The sequence below is a fragment of the Anastrepha ludens genome, chromosome 6, assembly GCF_028408465.1.
Source record: "Anastrepha ludens isolate Willacy chromosome 6, idAnaLude1.1, whole genome shotgun sequence".
NCBI classification, from domain to species: domain Eukaryota; kingdom Metazoa; phylum Arthropoda; class Insecta; order Diptera; family Tephritidae; genus Anastrepha; species Anastrepha ludens.
The window spans coordinates 114,537,371-114,553,050 of NC_071502.1; the positions used below are offsets into that span (position 1 = coordinate 114,537,371).

The 15,680-nt window shown below is 34.6% G+C and overlaps 2 protein-coding genes across 7 annotated transcripts in view; one reads left to right on the top strand and one right to left on the bottom strand.

The window, feature by feature from the left end:
• Nucleotides 1-15,680, bottom strand: part of LOC128865766 (cytochrome b5 reductase 4) — a 48,256-nt gene that overhangs the window by 1,627 nt on the left and 30,949 nt on the right. For 3 of the 4 annotated variants that reach the window (XM_054106097.1, XM_054106095.1, XM_054106094.1), the window contains 3 exons: nt 8,024-8,377; nt 7,282-7,953; nt 6,880-7,183 (listed from right to left, as the gene is read on the bottom strand). In XM_054106097.1, coding sequence (XP_053962072.1) covers nt 6,880-7,183; nt 7,282-7,953; nt 8,024-8,363 — 1,316 coding nt within the window. In that variant the 5' untranslated portion in view covers nt 8,364-8,377. Of the gene's footprint in view, nt 1-6,879; nt 7,184-7,281; nt 7,954-8,023; nt 8,378-8,506; nt 8,944-15,680 lie in introns of those variants that run through there. The other variant, XM_054106096.1, reaches the window with a different exon arrangement.
• LOC128865764 (fatty-acid amide hydrolase 2-B) overlaps nt 2,867-15,680 on the top strand; it is a 36,277-nt gene continuing 23,463 nt past the window's right edge. Inside the window, exon 1 of one of the 3 annotated variants that reach the window (XM_054106093.1) lies at nt 2,867-2,967. The gene's annotated coding sequence lies outside the window, so the exon portion shown is untranslated. Of the gene's footprint in view, nt 2,968-8,876; nt 8,960-9,181; nt 9,309-15,680 lie in introns of those variants that run through there. The other 2 variants (XM_054106089.1, XM_054106092.1) reach the window with 2 other exon arrangements.

The window sequence follows — 15,680 nt, forward strand, 5'->3', positions numbered from 1 at the left end:
ATATATTTTTAATTCCAAATTTTCACTATATTATGAATATATGATATATATATATACATATATATATTTAAAAAAAAAGAAAAAAAAACCGCCGCAGGCGAAAATTTGGAATAAAAAATCGCGCGATTTTTAATTCCAAATTTTCACTATATTATACATATGTATATTTAAAAAAAAAAGAAAAAAAAAGCGCCGCAGGCGAAAATTTGGAATAAAAAATCGCGCGATTTTTAATTCCAAATTTTCACTATATTATACATATATATATTTAAAAAAAAAGAAAAAAAAGCGCCGCAGGCGAAAATTTGGAATAAAAAATCGCGCGATTTTTAATTCCAAATTTCCACTATATTATATTGTACATATATATATTTAAAAAAAAAGAAAAAAAAAAGCGTATATATATATACATATATATATTTAAAAAAAAAGAAAAAAAAAGCGCCACAGCCGAAAATTTGGAATAAAAAATCGTCTATGCTGTCCACAGTATTTTTGCGTAAAACTTTCTTCTGCGTAGGCGGCCTTCGGCCGCACTTCAAAAAAATAACCCTCATCAGTCCAACTCCGGCTACGCAATCCACAGTATTTTTGCGTAGAACTCTTTTTCGCGTGGGCGGCCTTCGGCCGCGCTTCAAAAAAATAACCCTCATCAGTCCAACTCCGGCTACGCAATCCACAGTATTTTTGCGTAGTACTCCTTTTCGCGTAGGAATTTTACGTGAAGCTGAACTGTATTTCGAAAATCATATCGATATTGTATTTATATATATTTATGAACTCAATATATACACCTTAGAGGTTGTAAACCCCCATTCCCTTATTATTCTAACAAAAAAGAGTGTGTGGAAATTATGTTCCTATGTTGCTTCGTTTTCAATCGCATTCTATTTTTTTATTATTTTTTGCTTCTGGCAGCACTCCATTCAGCCATGCTTTTCAGTTATTGTAAATTTAGCTGGCGCGTCAAGTGCATAGATGACTAGATGTGAAACTCTTTTTCTCGTGAGAGCGCTGAAAAATGTGCATTTTTTATAACATTTTCCAATATTGCCACACCGGTAGAAACATGAATTGGGTATTTTCGAACCAAAGGTCTGGAATTTTTAGTTTCCACACCACCATTGAGGTTAGTATTTAGTGTGCGGTTGCCCAATAGCCTTATATCACTCGTAAACACCTACATATACTAAAAATAAACACAATCCGTATGAAATATGTACATAAATAAGCAAAAAATTTAAAAATTTATATGTAAATGAAATTATTTAAAACTGATATACATAAGTAATTTAATAATAATAAAGTTATGAACCCGAAAAACATAAGTTATAATTAAAAACATGACTTATTGCAATTTTTTAATATAACACAGAAAGTGGGTAACAAAAAACAAAAATTCTCAAACAACGAACAGAATAAGTTAAAGCAGATTACCTTTAATTTTTGTAAAATATCTCAAACACAAACTCAGTTCCCTTACCTACGCTTTTCAACCATAGAATGTTTACGTATATACAAATTTACATAAACCAACACACACTTTTCAATAAAATTACATTATGTACATAAGACTAATTAAAAGTAGAAGTCGAAAAGGATATAACGAGCTTTGGATTCTACAAACTCACTTCAATTCAAATTATTACATTTCATTTGAATTAATTTTAAGACAAATAATTATAAACATTGCAACACGTCATTTCTCCATTAAGCAAAAACGAACTGTTTTCGTCTGTTATTTTCGGCGCGTTTCTTCTGGCAGTCTGCCATTTCGCCTATCAGCTGTTCAAAATCCCATAATGTGTGAGTGCTGCCAAGTTTTTAAACGTCCTCATGGGCGCGCTCTCTCTCAAAATGAATAAGTTTCACATCTAGTTATCTATGGTCTTCTGTCAAATGCATAGATAACTAGATGTGAAACTCTTTTTCTCGTGAGAGCGCTGAAAAATGTGCATTTTTTATAACATTTTCCAATATTGCCACACCGGTAGAAACATGAATTGGGTATTTTGTTAAATAAAAATTGGGAATTTTTAGTTTCCACACCACCATTGAAGTTAGTATTTAGTGTGCGGTTGCCCAATAGTATATTACTCGTAAACACCTATATATGTTAAAAATAAGCACAATCCGTATGAAATATGTACATGAATAAACAAAAAATTTAAAAATTTATATGTAAATGAAGTTATTTAAAACTGAAATACAAAAGTAATTTAATAATAATAAAGTAATGAACGCGAAAAACATAAGTTATAATTAAAAACATGACATATTGCAATTTTTTTATATAACACAGAAAGTGGGTAACAAAAAAAAAATTCTCAAGCAACGAACAGAATAAGTAAAAGCAGATTACCTTTAATTTTTGTAAAATATCTCAAACACAAATTCAGTTCCCTTACCTACGCTTTTCAACCATAGAATATTTACGTATATACAAATTTACAGAAACCAACACACAGTTTTCAATAAAATTACATTATGTACATAAGACTAATTAAAAGCAGAAGTTGAAAAGGATATAACGAGCTTTGGATTCTACGAACTCACTTAAATTCAAATTATTACATTTCAATTGAATTAATTTTAAGACAAATAATTATAAACATTTCAGCACGTCATTTCTCCATTAAGCAAAAACGAACTGTTTTCGTCTGTTATTTTTGGCGCGTTTCTTCTGGCAGTCTGCCATTTCGCCTATCAGCTGTGCAAAATCCCATAATGTGTGAGTGCTGCCAAGTTTTGAAACGTCCTCATGGGCGCGCTCTCTCTCAAAATGAATAAGTTTCACATCTAGTTATCTATGGTCAAGTGTTTGCAAGTTATAAATGCAATTTAAATTGTTAATTTATGGTATATATCAATAAAAAGAGTTAAAAACGTGTGTGTATGTTAATGTAGTTTGAATATTTATTAAAATAAATGTGATAAGTGCACTTATTGTATCAAAATTTGGTGAAGGTAAACGACAAATTTTATCAACAAATAACTTAAAAACTATTATTAACTGAATAGTGTTGGTGCTAGTTTTAGCAAAATAAGCACGAAATCAACATCTCCTGTGAATTTCATTGGAAAATTCGTAATATTTCTCTCAAAACAAGTGAGGGGATACTGCATGGAGTCGGAGCCCAACAAATTAACAGTTCTAGTAACACCACTAGTGGTGGCAAACTATCGATGGCACTATCGATAGTATCGATGGGGTACCACTATCGTTACTATCGATGGTCCTTAACTATCGAAAAAATACTATCGAAGTTTTTTACTTTATCCAGCTGTGAAAATTTACCATCACTATTCTTTGTTTGGCGCGTTAGTTATTTTCACTTTTACTTGTAATATTATTTTTGCTTAAAAGAAATTTTCAAAATGGACAAGTTTATAACAATAAACGGAAAAGGTAATAATCTATTTGGTGAAAATATATCTATTAAGCCGTGTGAAGATTGATTTTATTACTTTTAATAGGAGCAAAAGAAAATGCAGTCGAATGCGTGTGTTCTTCGGAAAGCGAAGAAGAACGTGGTGGCAAAAAAGCACGTATTAAAATATCTTCAGTGAGTGAATTCTTAATTCTTATATAACACATTTAACTATTTTATATTTGCAAAGGTATGGAAATATTTTAATAAGTCGGATGACAAAAAACTGGCAAAATGTGTTAAATGTGCTCGTGAGTACAAGACTAGTGGCAACACTACAAATTTAAGAGACCACTTAAAAAGGATGCATCCAAATATTGAAAAAGACGAAGATGAGTTTTCAACAACTTCGTCAAGCTGTCGCACAAGTTCTCGGTCAGTGAGTTCTTTTTTTAAAAGGGCTATAGAATATGATAGCTCTTCTCAAAGAAAAGCTGACATTGACGTTGCACTAGCAAGTTTGATTGGTGAAGGAATGCAACCATTTAATCTAGTTGAGGATACTAGTTTCCGCAACTTCGTCAAAGTCTTGGATCCCAGATATGTGTTGCCGTCCAAAAATACATTGAAAAATGTTTTTGTGAAGAATATGTATGACGAAAAAAAAAATCAAACTTTAAGAACATTTGAATGCAGTTGAGCATGTGGCAATCACTACGGATCTTTGGACGTCTGCCGCAAATGAAGCATTTATAACATTGACATGTCATTTTATCGAAGAATCGTTTGTGTTGAAGAATGCTGTACTGCAAACAAAAAAATTAAATGACGTTTTGAACCACAATGCACAAAACATTGCAAATACAGTTTCTGATGTGCTAAAAAAGTGGAACATTTTTAATAAGGTTATCTGCATCGTTACTGACAACGCAAAATCAATGTTAAACGCATGTGATATATTGAAAATTGCACACTTACCTTGCGTTGCACATACTTTAAATCTCGCTGTGCACGACGCTTTGATGCTGAAGGCGGAGGATGGATATTTGAAGCCTATTATAACAAAATGTAAAAATATTGTACACTTTTTCAAATGCAGTTCTATTGCGACTGAAAAATTGAAAGAAGCGCAAAATACACCAACACCATTGAAATTGATTCAGGATATGCCCACAAGATGGAACAGCACATATAATATGCTAGAGAGATTGTTAACTTTACACGATGCTGCCGCTATTGTTCTTTTAGCTATAGGTAAAGCTCCTCCACCTCTTTCTGCTGAAGAAAAAAATTGTGTACGCGAAATAGAAAATCTGCTTCGTCCTTTCAATGAAGCTACAAAAACTTGCTGTGGGAACAATGTCACCTTGTCTTTGATAATACCCATTGTGTATGGCCTGTATCAAAGGATGTATGAAATTAAATGCCAAATAGAAACAATTGAAGCCATAACTCTATGCGAAAACTTAATTGAAGGACTGAGAAAGCGAATGTTTCAATATGAAACACGAACTGCTCCACGATTGGGGCCACTTCTCGACCCTCGGTTCAAGCGTGAAGGATTTATTTCTAGCAGCAACGCAGAACAAGCAACCATTCGCTTAGATAATGAAGTTATGAGTCTTCTCGAAAATGAACCGCCATCTTCAACTAATAATGCACCACCAAAAAGTGTTTCTCTTTTCGCATTTATAGAGAAGAAAAATGCGGAGAAAATAAAGTCGAAGAAAGCGGATGCCATCATTCTCAGGCGTCAATATTTAGAAAGAGAAAATACGGCAGAAGATTCAAATCCTTTAGATTTTTGGAAGGTAAACTAAAATTATGAATTAAAAAAAAAAATAATATGTATAATGAATTTTTTTTATTTGTAGGTAATTGAAAATGATTTTTTTCCTTTAAAGAAGTTGGCTTCAAAATATTTATGTATACCGGCCACATCAACTGAATCGGAAAGAGTTTTCAGTAAGGCCGGTTTAGTTATAACTGAAAAAAGATGCCGCATAAAAGAAAAAAATGCAGATATGTTAATTTTTTTAAATAAAAATACTTGCATTAATTAAATTTTTGTAAATGTTTTTTTCTGTACTCTACATTTAATTTTTATTGAACGCAATCGATACTATTGAAAGTCTAACACTATCGGCACTATCGATGGTGAGAAAAAATACTATCGTTCACTATCGATAGTGACTAAAATACTATCGCCCACTATCGATGGTGCCGACTATCGATAGTTTGCCACCACTAAACACCACCATATATGAATTCGCCTTGGCACTAAGGAAATATTTTTGCAACACGTTCCACAGCAGCGTGGCCAGATGTCAGGCTGTGTAAGGCTGAAAAGCATAGAAGATGTTGCAAAGCTCACAGCACAACTATGAGGGCCAGTCTTAAAACTTTTATAAGAAAATTGTAACTATATTTTTAACTTATATATATCGTACGTTTCAAGGAAAAAATATCGAAAATACATTTTCAAAAAAATTATAAAAATTGTAAAAAGAAACTGTTTTGGAACTAATCAACCCGAACCAATTTTAAATATGGTTTAAGCGCTAATGACTGATGAAAATTTTCAGCCACAGCTTCTACACATTGAGTTGTCAAATCTCAAAAGTATAGAAGAAACAGTTATATTTGTAAAAGTGTGTTGCGCTATACTGTTGCTTCAACAGTTCTTCGAATTTTAGTAGAAATTTAAAGAATTCCATTAATAATTTACATTAGTTAAAATCAAAAATATTAAAAAGTCGTAGTTAGTCAAAAGTTTCCTGATTTTATATGGTTCACAGCATGATTGAGAGGATACAGAAAGTGTTCGCGAATTTGACAGAATCAGCTGTTGTTTCATGGGTGACATTATTGTGTTTATAAACAATTACATGTTTACATAAACTACCTCTAAAATTACGTCATGGCAGTAGTGTTTGCATTAGTAGAGAAAAAGGTGTTACGAAATTATGTTCGAAATAAATGTTGCGGAGTAAGGTTACTGACCGTCTGCCAGAATTAGTACCTCTCTTTGATAAAATGAAATATATTACTTAAATAAAAATTTGGAAAATTTCTTTATGAAATTTTGGGAAAAATAATGACGGTGGAGAGAATTCAGAAGGTGTGGACAACATCAGACCGTTAACTGGCTCTCAGCGATTTTGAAAGAATCAGCTGATTTGTTGACGTAACAGGGTATGTGACAGCAGTTTGTGTACGACAAAACTGGGATTGTGTTAGTGCTATAAAAAAAATGGACGTGGCCATTACTAACGTTACTTTGTCGTAGATAACACTTCGTTGCTGTCTCAATAACAACTGATTGGAAGAGCGTAAAAATACGCGTGAAATTAGCTAACACAATTCTAGTGTCGAATCCCCCAGCCGTGGCTCTGTCACAGTTTTACTTCGGATCACCAAACCTCTTAACCTTTCATTCTTTTATTCGTCTTCATACTTAACTAATTTGCTTTTTTTTTGTTTTGGTTTTTAAATTTGAACTACTTACAGGCGGTTTGCATTTCGTTTCAGCAAGTGGTCGATGATATTAAGCATGGGGGTCAAGCCACTGCCAGCTGCGATAAGCGCGATTTGACGATGCGGCAGCAAACGTTGAAGTTGAAAATTTCCGCGTGGCGCTGAGAGTAACAGCATTTGACCGGTTTTCAGTTGACGCAAGTGTGTCGAAAGTATGCCATCGTTATAGCTTTTAATAAGGAAATTTAGATTTGTCAGAGCGACTTCATTGGCAGTGGATGATTGCTGCAAAAATGTGTCATCAACGGGCGTGTAGCTGCGGCGTACTAAATCACCTGTAAAAGTAAATAAATAAGAAATTTAGGCACATTATTAAGAGTGTTAGTCGTCGAACACTGAGCGCTCGAACTATTTAGCTAACATCTTTCGTTACCATTTATAAGGGCCGCCACTGTTACGTGATAACCAATCGGCAGCACCATCAACGCATCCTGGATCTCTCGCAAACTTAACTCGAATGAATCATTATTAAAATCAACACATTTGGTTACTTCGAACTCATATTGTAGTTTCTCGATTGCATCGGCTGAACCGATTGACGCGGTGTGCGCGCCATACGTCGTCCACAATGCTGCCTCAAATTTTGTAAGCGTTAGCTCAACTTTTCCACTTTCCCTATTCACACACACCGATTTCGGCGGCCATTTCACTTCGTTGTGCAGCTCAAAAGCGAAGAGGTGATGAGCCTGATCGATTTGCACATGCAGTTGGAGCGCAGTTGAGTTGTTGCGACGCAAGATCAGCCCGGGATTACAAAGCTGACGTGTATAAATATAGATTGTAATATCTTGACGCTTCTGTATCCAATCAAAACGTGGCACTACTTTGGCGCTGGTGGCAGTAACTGAATTGCTGCTGGGTGGCTTAGTAAAGTTAGCCGCGGGCACAGGCGGTTTCCCTTCAGATATGGAGTTCAATTTCACCAGCGTACGCAGTGGACCAATATAGCATTTGACGAGTAATTGCTGATAGTTCACCCAGGCGTGCACATCATCGAAAAGTTTAGTGGCATCACGACCAACGCCGCGCATCAATTCATCCACACCTGTGTAAAATAAAAAAAAACTATGCATACCTCCTTCTTTCAAGTTGAATTCATTTCACTTTGTACTAACCACCCGGATGAAAATCCATATAACGCGTCACATTGTACACTTTGCCACGTATCGCGAGCCAAGCATCTTCTCGCTTATTATGTAACGCCAACTCATCAGTAGTTACCGGCGTTACTCGACCACGGGTGCCCGCTAAATCCACACCTGAGTTGCCAAGTCGTATCCAATCCATAAGCGAGTGACCAGGCTTGAGTGCGCATTTGTTGCGCGGGTTACCCGTGGCGGAACCAGAGTTCAGTTTTTGTGGTGCAGTGCTAGCGGGAGCCAACCTTTGATCCGTTGTAATAGTAGTCGGTAGCTGTAAACTGCTCATGGACGAAATATTGTTGGAATCAGACATTTTGTACTATTAAGCTGTAGGGGTGAAACAAATATTGGTCATCGATGATTGTTTTCTTGTATTTTTTTTAAAGAATACCGCAGTTCCGTTATAGATTTAAATGTTTAAAGTGCTGAAATAGCTGAAGATCGCCTTAAACTTACAATAAGTATGAATCCACACATGTAATTAACCTTTCTTAAACATCATTGCGGTAGGTTCAAATAACGCGCATTTCCGTTTATTATCATTTATTTCAACGTTAATATGGCATCACACTTCCGTCGCCAACATATTGGAGCAACACGCTAAATAATACGTGTACAGCTCCCGTATCAATTGATTGCCAGCTTTGAAATATTTTTCCTTTGTTTAAACGAATTTTTTTACGCAATTTTTTAATATCATTTTACGAAAGCTTTTCTACAAAATAAAGGAATTTCTGGCAACACAGCTCGTACTCAACAACGAATACGTCAATTTTCAACTGTGCTTTCATATGCTCGTTCCAAGGCGAATTTATTAAATTCGCCTTGGCTCGTTCTTTACAGGAATTTTGTTAGTTCAAAGCTAGTAGTGTGTATTTAGTTTTTAACGAGTCGTTGCGTTGATGAAATGTGAGTTGAATTGTTTAGCAAATAAAATAAATAATAAATGCTTATGAATGCTGTTGTTTGTATGTGGGAGAGAGCGCTCCTATTGTTAATTATTTTTTGTTTAGTAGTTTATGTGTATGGATATGTATATGCATATGTGCTGAAAAATTAAAAGTGTTTGTAAAGAAGAGTACGGAAAAGGAAGTAGGTGGAAGTGGTAATAACCGGCGTCAAAAGACTACTGCCGGAATATCGAATTATCAGAGAATTCTCTTAATTTATTTAGTGAAAATAAGAAAACAAATCGATGAAAAGCAATTTTGTGAAAACCAAAATCGTGAAAAATTGACCAAATATATTAACGATAAATGTAAAATACATACATACATATGTTATGCAATGCTTCGGGAAGTATCAGTTATTTTTAATGATTAGCTTGTATTTTACATCTTTCTCCACCGTTTACATCCATGCATTCACAATACACATTTTCATATTAGTTTGCATAATGACACATCCATATATATGTACACATGCAGTACATTTGTACAAATCATAGCTGCAAAAGCAGTTAACTCTACAAAAGAAAACTTGTTACTGTTTGTCTGCGCAGGCGGCGTCAATGTATTTCTTATCATGCAAGTGCTTTTAGTGTACAATTAAATATTTGTATAAGAAAATTGTTTCGAGGTGTGTCACACAACTGCCGGGTGGTGTTGGTATAGAACAGTTGGAGGGAAAAGAACAAAAAAAAAAAAAAATAAACAAACTTGACCTTAATACGCACTAGCTCGGGAGTGAAACTGACCTTTATACAGGGTGGGCCATGTAAAATTTGCTTTTTGAATCAGCTATAAAACAAACGAATCAATATTTTTTCAAATTTTTTTTTTATTTTGAAGATTGAACATTGTCATTTATGAACGAAAAATAATATCGTTCAAATGACTGCCACGACTGGCTTTACAGTAGGTCATTCGATCAACCCAATTTTTAAGCACATTTTCGATTGTTTGGGCTCCAATTTCATGAATGGCAACCTCGAATTCGTGTTTTAAAGCATCAATCGTCTCTGGATGGTTCGCATAGCATAGCCTTAACGGCTCCCCACAAAAAATAGTCCAACGGGCTTAAATTACAGCTCCGAGGCGGCCAATTGATATCGGATCTTCGGCTGATTATTCGGTTTTCAAAAACGGTAGCCAAAAGTTCGAGTGTAACTTTGGATGTGTGACAAGTTCCACCGTCCTGTTGAAACCAAATGTCGTCCATGTCATCCTCTTAAATTTTTGGAAACAACTCGTTAAGCATGTGACGGTAACGCTCGCCATTTACTGTAACCGCGGCTCCTCGCTCATTTTCGAAAAAAATGGCCCGATGATGTCGCCAGACCAAAAACCGCACCAAACAGTGACTCGTTGTGGATGCATTTGCTTCTCTACAATAACGTGTGGATTTTTTGAGCCCCAAATCCGACAATTTTGCATATTGACGTAGCCGAAAAGAAGAAGACGACTCACCACTTTGGAAATAGGTTTTCAATATTTTCCAATTTAACCAGCTCTCAGCGAATTTGAAGAAATTAGATGATTCGCTGACATAACAGGGGATGTGACGGCGGTTTAAGACAAAACTGAGATTGAGTTGGTGATATAAGAAAAACATAATGCCATCACCACTACTCATGCTACTTTGTTTTCATCTGAGCAACGACTGATTGGACGAGCGTAAGAATACGAACCAATGATGATGGAATACAAGATTGCATACATCGCACAACTTCGCATACATTTTAACCACACATCTGCAGCTTTCATATTGTAGATTATATTAAAAGCGTTCTGTTAGGACGGAAATGTCAGGTGGAGACCAAGAATTTCACTGTAAAAACACTGGTTCATCAAATATCCTGCCATTACTGCCTAAATATCGACTATCATTCCGTAGTGTGACAACTCTATTTACATTTTACCGCGCCGTTTACAGACGCAAATAAAGCGATCCGTCTGCTTGATGGCATTTTGAAAATGAAATGTTAAGACGGCAAATCAAAAACAAATTAAAAACAGAAATTAAAACATAAATTTAACAGATGTTAAAACACATTTGGTGGAAGGTGTAGATGTGGGGTAAACTGTCATATAAAAATCAGTTGAATGCATTTGCAAGTGTCTGATTATACGGAAATTAGAACAACGTATGAAAAATTAGCACCTGTTGAATTTAGATTTTGCTGAAAGTTTTGTTAAGTGACATTTCCAGTATTGATACCAATACACATATTTTTACAAATATGCATAAAAAGCATATTAGCATATTATGTATATTATAATAAAAAAAAGAATCAAAACATATTATGTTATTAAAAATAAATAAATAAATAATTGCCGCGTACACCTCTGTTAAGTGCTCGGCCAAGTTTGATGTTGTTCCACAAATGGAGAGACCTACAATTTTAAGTCGACTCCGAACGGTAAATGGTAGTCACGCACCAATCATACGGCTCCGGTGGCCGATTTCTATATATAGTATATATACGTACATACATATATCGTATGTATAAACCTTAAGATTTCTAAAGCTATGCAATGTTGTAGTGAGATGTATGTATAATCAGACCATTAGTATCCTAGGCATATGCATTTAGTGGACGCAATTTGGATATTAACAGCAAACATTCGTCATATGGCTCATATGCAAGTGTAAGAATATACATATATACATACTTATATGACTTCATAAAATAATAGCCCATATGTATGTACACAAGTTTTATATTTTCAAATTTCAACGTAGAAGTTCGCTTTATCAAATTAGATTTTAAAATCTCGTATTTGTGCAACAACATTCGTGAATACATACATACACTCCCTTTGTTACAAGGTTGTCTTTCTTAAACTTCTCTCCCACTTCATTGCCACACAAATGTTCTTTGTATCTAATTATCGGGTATTTTTTAAGAGCTTGAGAACTTCGAATGACAATATAAAACAGAAATATTGTTGGAATTGTTTTTTTTTATTATAATTTGGTCGATAATTTCATGGTATTGATTTTTTGACTATGATATCCTGCATATGTTCGCCTCGGCTACGGACGATCAGTCTAATTTTTTACTACTTTTTCCAATAAATCTGGCCGTATACCGTCAATGGTGGCTTGAACATTCAAATAAATCGATTGTTAAGCGCGCTTATGGGAAGTTGTTGTTGTTGTAGCAAGTCGCGCCGTGTTGTTCGAGGCAAATTTTTGGAAACAAAGTTTCAGTCAGCATGGCTCGATAACGCTCGCCATTCACCGTAACGGCAGCTTTTCCCTCATTCCGAAAGAAATAAGCACCAATGATGCCGCCAGCGCTCTACTAATTTTGCGCACAGATTTAGTTTCAAAGTAAATTTCCACAATTTGGAAGCGTTTGTCTGGCGTTAAGCGATGCGTGATGTTGCCAAACCTTATTGAATAGAAATGTTAACAACGTTTGTCATTTTCAGTTGTCAAAACATAGTTATCGATATCGACAGTTCTCATGCAGCTAATAAAAACACCCGATATATTGTATTTTATCTTGTGAAAATAAGAAAACGAAACCAAAATAGCTGGTTGGTTTATTGTTTATTAAGGTACACATACATATGTATAACTGTATGTAAATATGAACATCCCACACGCAACTCTAAAGAAATACGAGTTTTTCATATATGTAGTAGTCACCCGGTGGTAGCAATTCAGTGGAAGTTTCCCAGCAACAATATAAAAAAATGTCAATCACACTAAAGAAAATGAAGCAGCAAAAAATGGCAAAGCAACCACAAAGATTTGGTACGCAGAGTTACAAGCTTTACGCAAGGTTCACCTGATATGCAGTTTATTAATGCTCACTGGCTTGTTGAGAAATGCACCACCACACAAATGCATATTTATGTTATATCCATACATATGTATGCATGTAATTAGATACATTATATGTGTTGTGAGGGACATTCAAAGAAAGCTTTCAGATTAAATTCATGACTTTGGTAATTGACCCATATACTGCATCATACTACAAACATAATTATTCATGCATACATATTTATTTTAAATCCAATTTCTGCATACATATATATGTACATATGTGCTTATCGATATTTCTACCTCAACTAATTAATATCAGATGGTATCAGCTATTCATACATACATATGTATGTAAATACATACATACATGCCTAATTTGTCTTTGTATGCATATGCTTTTCTGATTCTGGAATGAGGATTAACTAGCATAGAGCACTGACAGTATGCCACAGTGGCGGCAACAAAATACTGATGTCATCATTAATGTCCACGTCAGCACGATTAATGGCATTAACATTTTTATTAGAAATTCGTGAGCGGGAGGCTAATTTTGTTGATTAGATGAGAAGCATATACTCCTTTATGCATATATGTATGTATTTATATACACACGCTAGTACTAGTGTTAAGCGCGAAAAGTAAACCACAATAAAATTTTGGTAATAAGTAGGTAAATACATTTGTATGTTTGTATGTATATACAGCAGTTGCTACTGCGTAGTTCAAGTTGCGTGTGGCAATATGGTTACAAAGTCCAAAATTATTACATTTTTTTAGTATTTCGATAATTTTACTATATTAGAATATTTTTTCTTTTTTGTTTTTTTTGATTTTCATCAACCGTAGAGCGAATTTTTCTAAAGAACAGCATTATAAATATTGATTTTCACTCTAACATTTAATTGCCGTGAGATGGTGGTGTCAGACTCTTTTTCATGGCTGAAATACACTTGGAGGTTTGCCGTTATGCCTGCCAAGGGGCAAAAACCACTTAGACTTTAATTCTCCTTAATTGAAAGCTGCTGGCGAATTAAGCTTTGTAGGCATCAATGTTCACATACTAGCAGCACTACAAAACTATAACGGTATTCAACAGTACTAACCACGTCATATTGATAGGAAGATTGAGAGATAATATAGATATAGATATACGCATATGTATATGGCATCACTAGGTATGCACTTCAATCAGAAAACCTCCTCTTTACGATACTTCGCTCATACTAAATGCATTTATGAAGTCTAAGAGGACTTTCGATTGTAGCCAATAGACGAGCTCTCTCTTTCGCTACGGCCAAAGACTTTCGAGGTCTTCTCGATAGTTTTTAAAGGCAAACGATTCAGTCGACTATATCGCGCAACCATCCAAATGGTCTCACAGTTTATTGAGACTTGTTTGAATATCTCTAAATACCCACAGTTCGTTGGAGGTTAATAAAGTTTTTACAGCTTTTGAGGTTATATCCATCTAGTAGGTCTTTCAGTCAAGTTGTGCCATTGTGTGTTGCCAGTACAATTATTTTATGATATTCTCCTTAAGCTCTCTTTTATTGGTGATTTTCCTGGCCAAGAAGGTCTAGGATTGTATTGGCGTAGTTGCCGCAGCCTCTCTATAGCTAATTCATCATCTTCCTCGTTTCCGTGGTCGGGAAGACAGAGCCGCTGAATGTAGTTATAAATTCTTAAGCAGTTTAATTTCTCTATGTACTCTAGGACTTTGGAGAGTTTACCTTAAATGATGAGAAAAGCTTAACTTAAGTTGACGATATGGTCATTAGCGTAGATTTGTTCTAAAATGACGACTTTTTCAATAAACTAAAAGTTGTACATATATTTTGTATTTTTGATACCGTCGTACGCTGTTTTGTGGGACTTGACCGTTTGACCGTGACGGCTATTACTTTTTAAGCTAATAGTCCAATAGCTTTTGTGAAGCTGCAATTCAAAGTACCGTCAAATTAACGAGCTCAACGTGAATATCGGCGAATCTTACTCGATAACTTTGTTGTTGCTTTCGTATGCAAATTTTTCGTTAAGTTAATCGAGCATAAAAATAGCTAGCGGGGAAGTGACGAATAGAAGAGGCCTTATGTTACAATACATCTGATGTTCTCTAACCTTAGGAAAATGTTACAGTCTGGAAGTGGCAACCTACAGATCGAGCTTTCAAATCAATATTAATATATGAAGATAAAAAAGTAAAAAAAAAATTTAATCTTCCACCCTTTTTAAATTCTTGAACACACATATTGCAATTATCAGTCAAACATTTTATTACAATATCAGGGAAGTAAAAGGCTTTCGTTGTGCGTATGCATCCAAAAAAGTGATAAGATAAAATATGAAGTTACAAATTAATGGGAATCGCTTCTTTATTGCATATAAATAAATCAATTTTGATGATAATGATATGAAATAATATCAAAACCATGTCGAATGTCCGCGTGTAAGACTATAGATTATTTTCTTGTAAAATCAGCTGCAACAAACTATCAGGAGCATGGCTGTCATGAAAAATCGGTTTAGAGCCCACAGGTTTTCAAAAAAAACCAAAACGCACACCAATACTTGTAGCGCAGTTCGACAAGCAGGCCCATATATATTTTTAATATGTTTTTATATTTATATATGTGTAAGTATAAATATATATATAATTTTTTTTTCTTACAGCCATTAGCTCTGTGAGTCACCATATATATATTCCATTTCAAAAATTGTGCTTACTAACAAGGCCACTTAATGAAAAGTTAATCTTATCGTAGAACAAAACTCGATCATAAAAATGATTCGATTATCCACTGTTCCATTGTTTTATGCTGAACATTCAACTCAGAAGATTATTCGATTTTTATTCAGCGAATAACTGTAGCATCTGTAGCGAATAACTGATTAAATTAGATTATTGTTT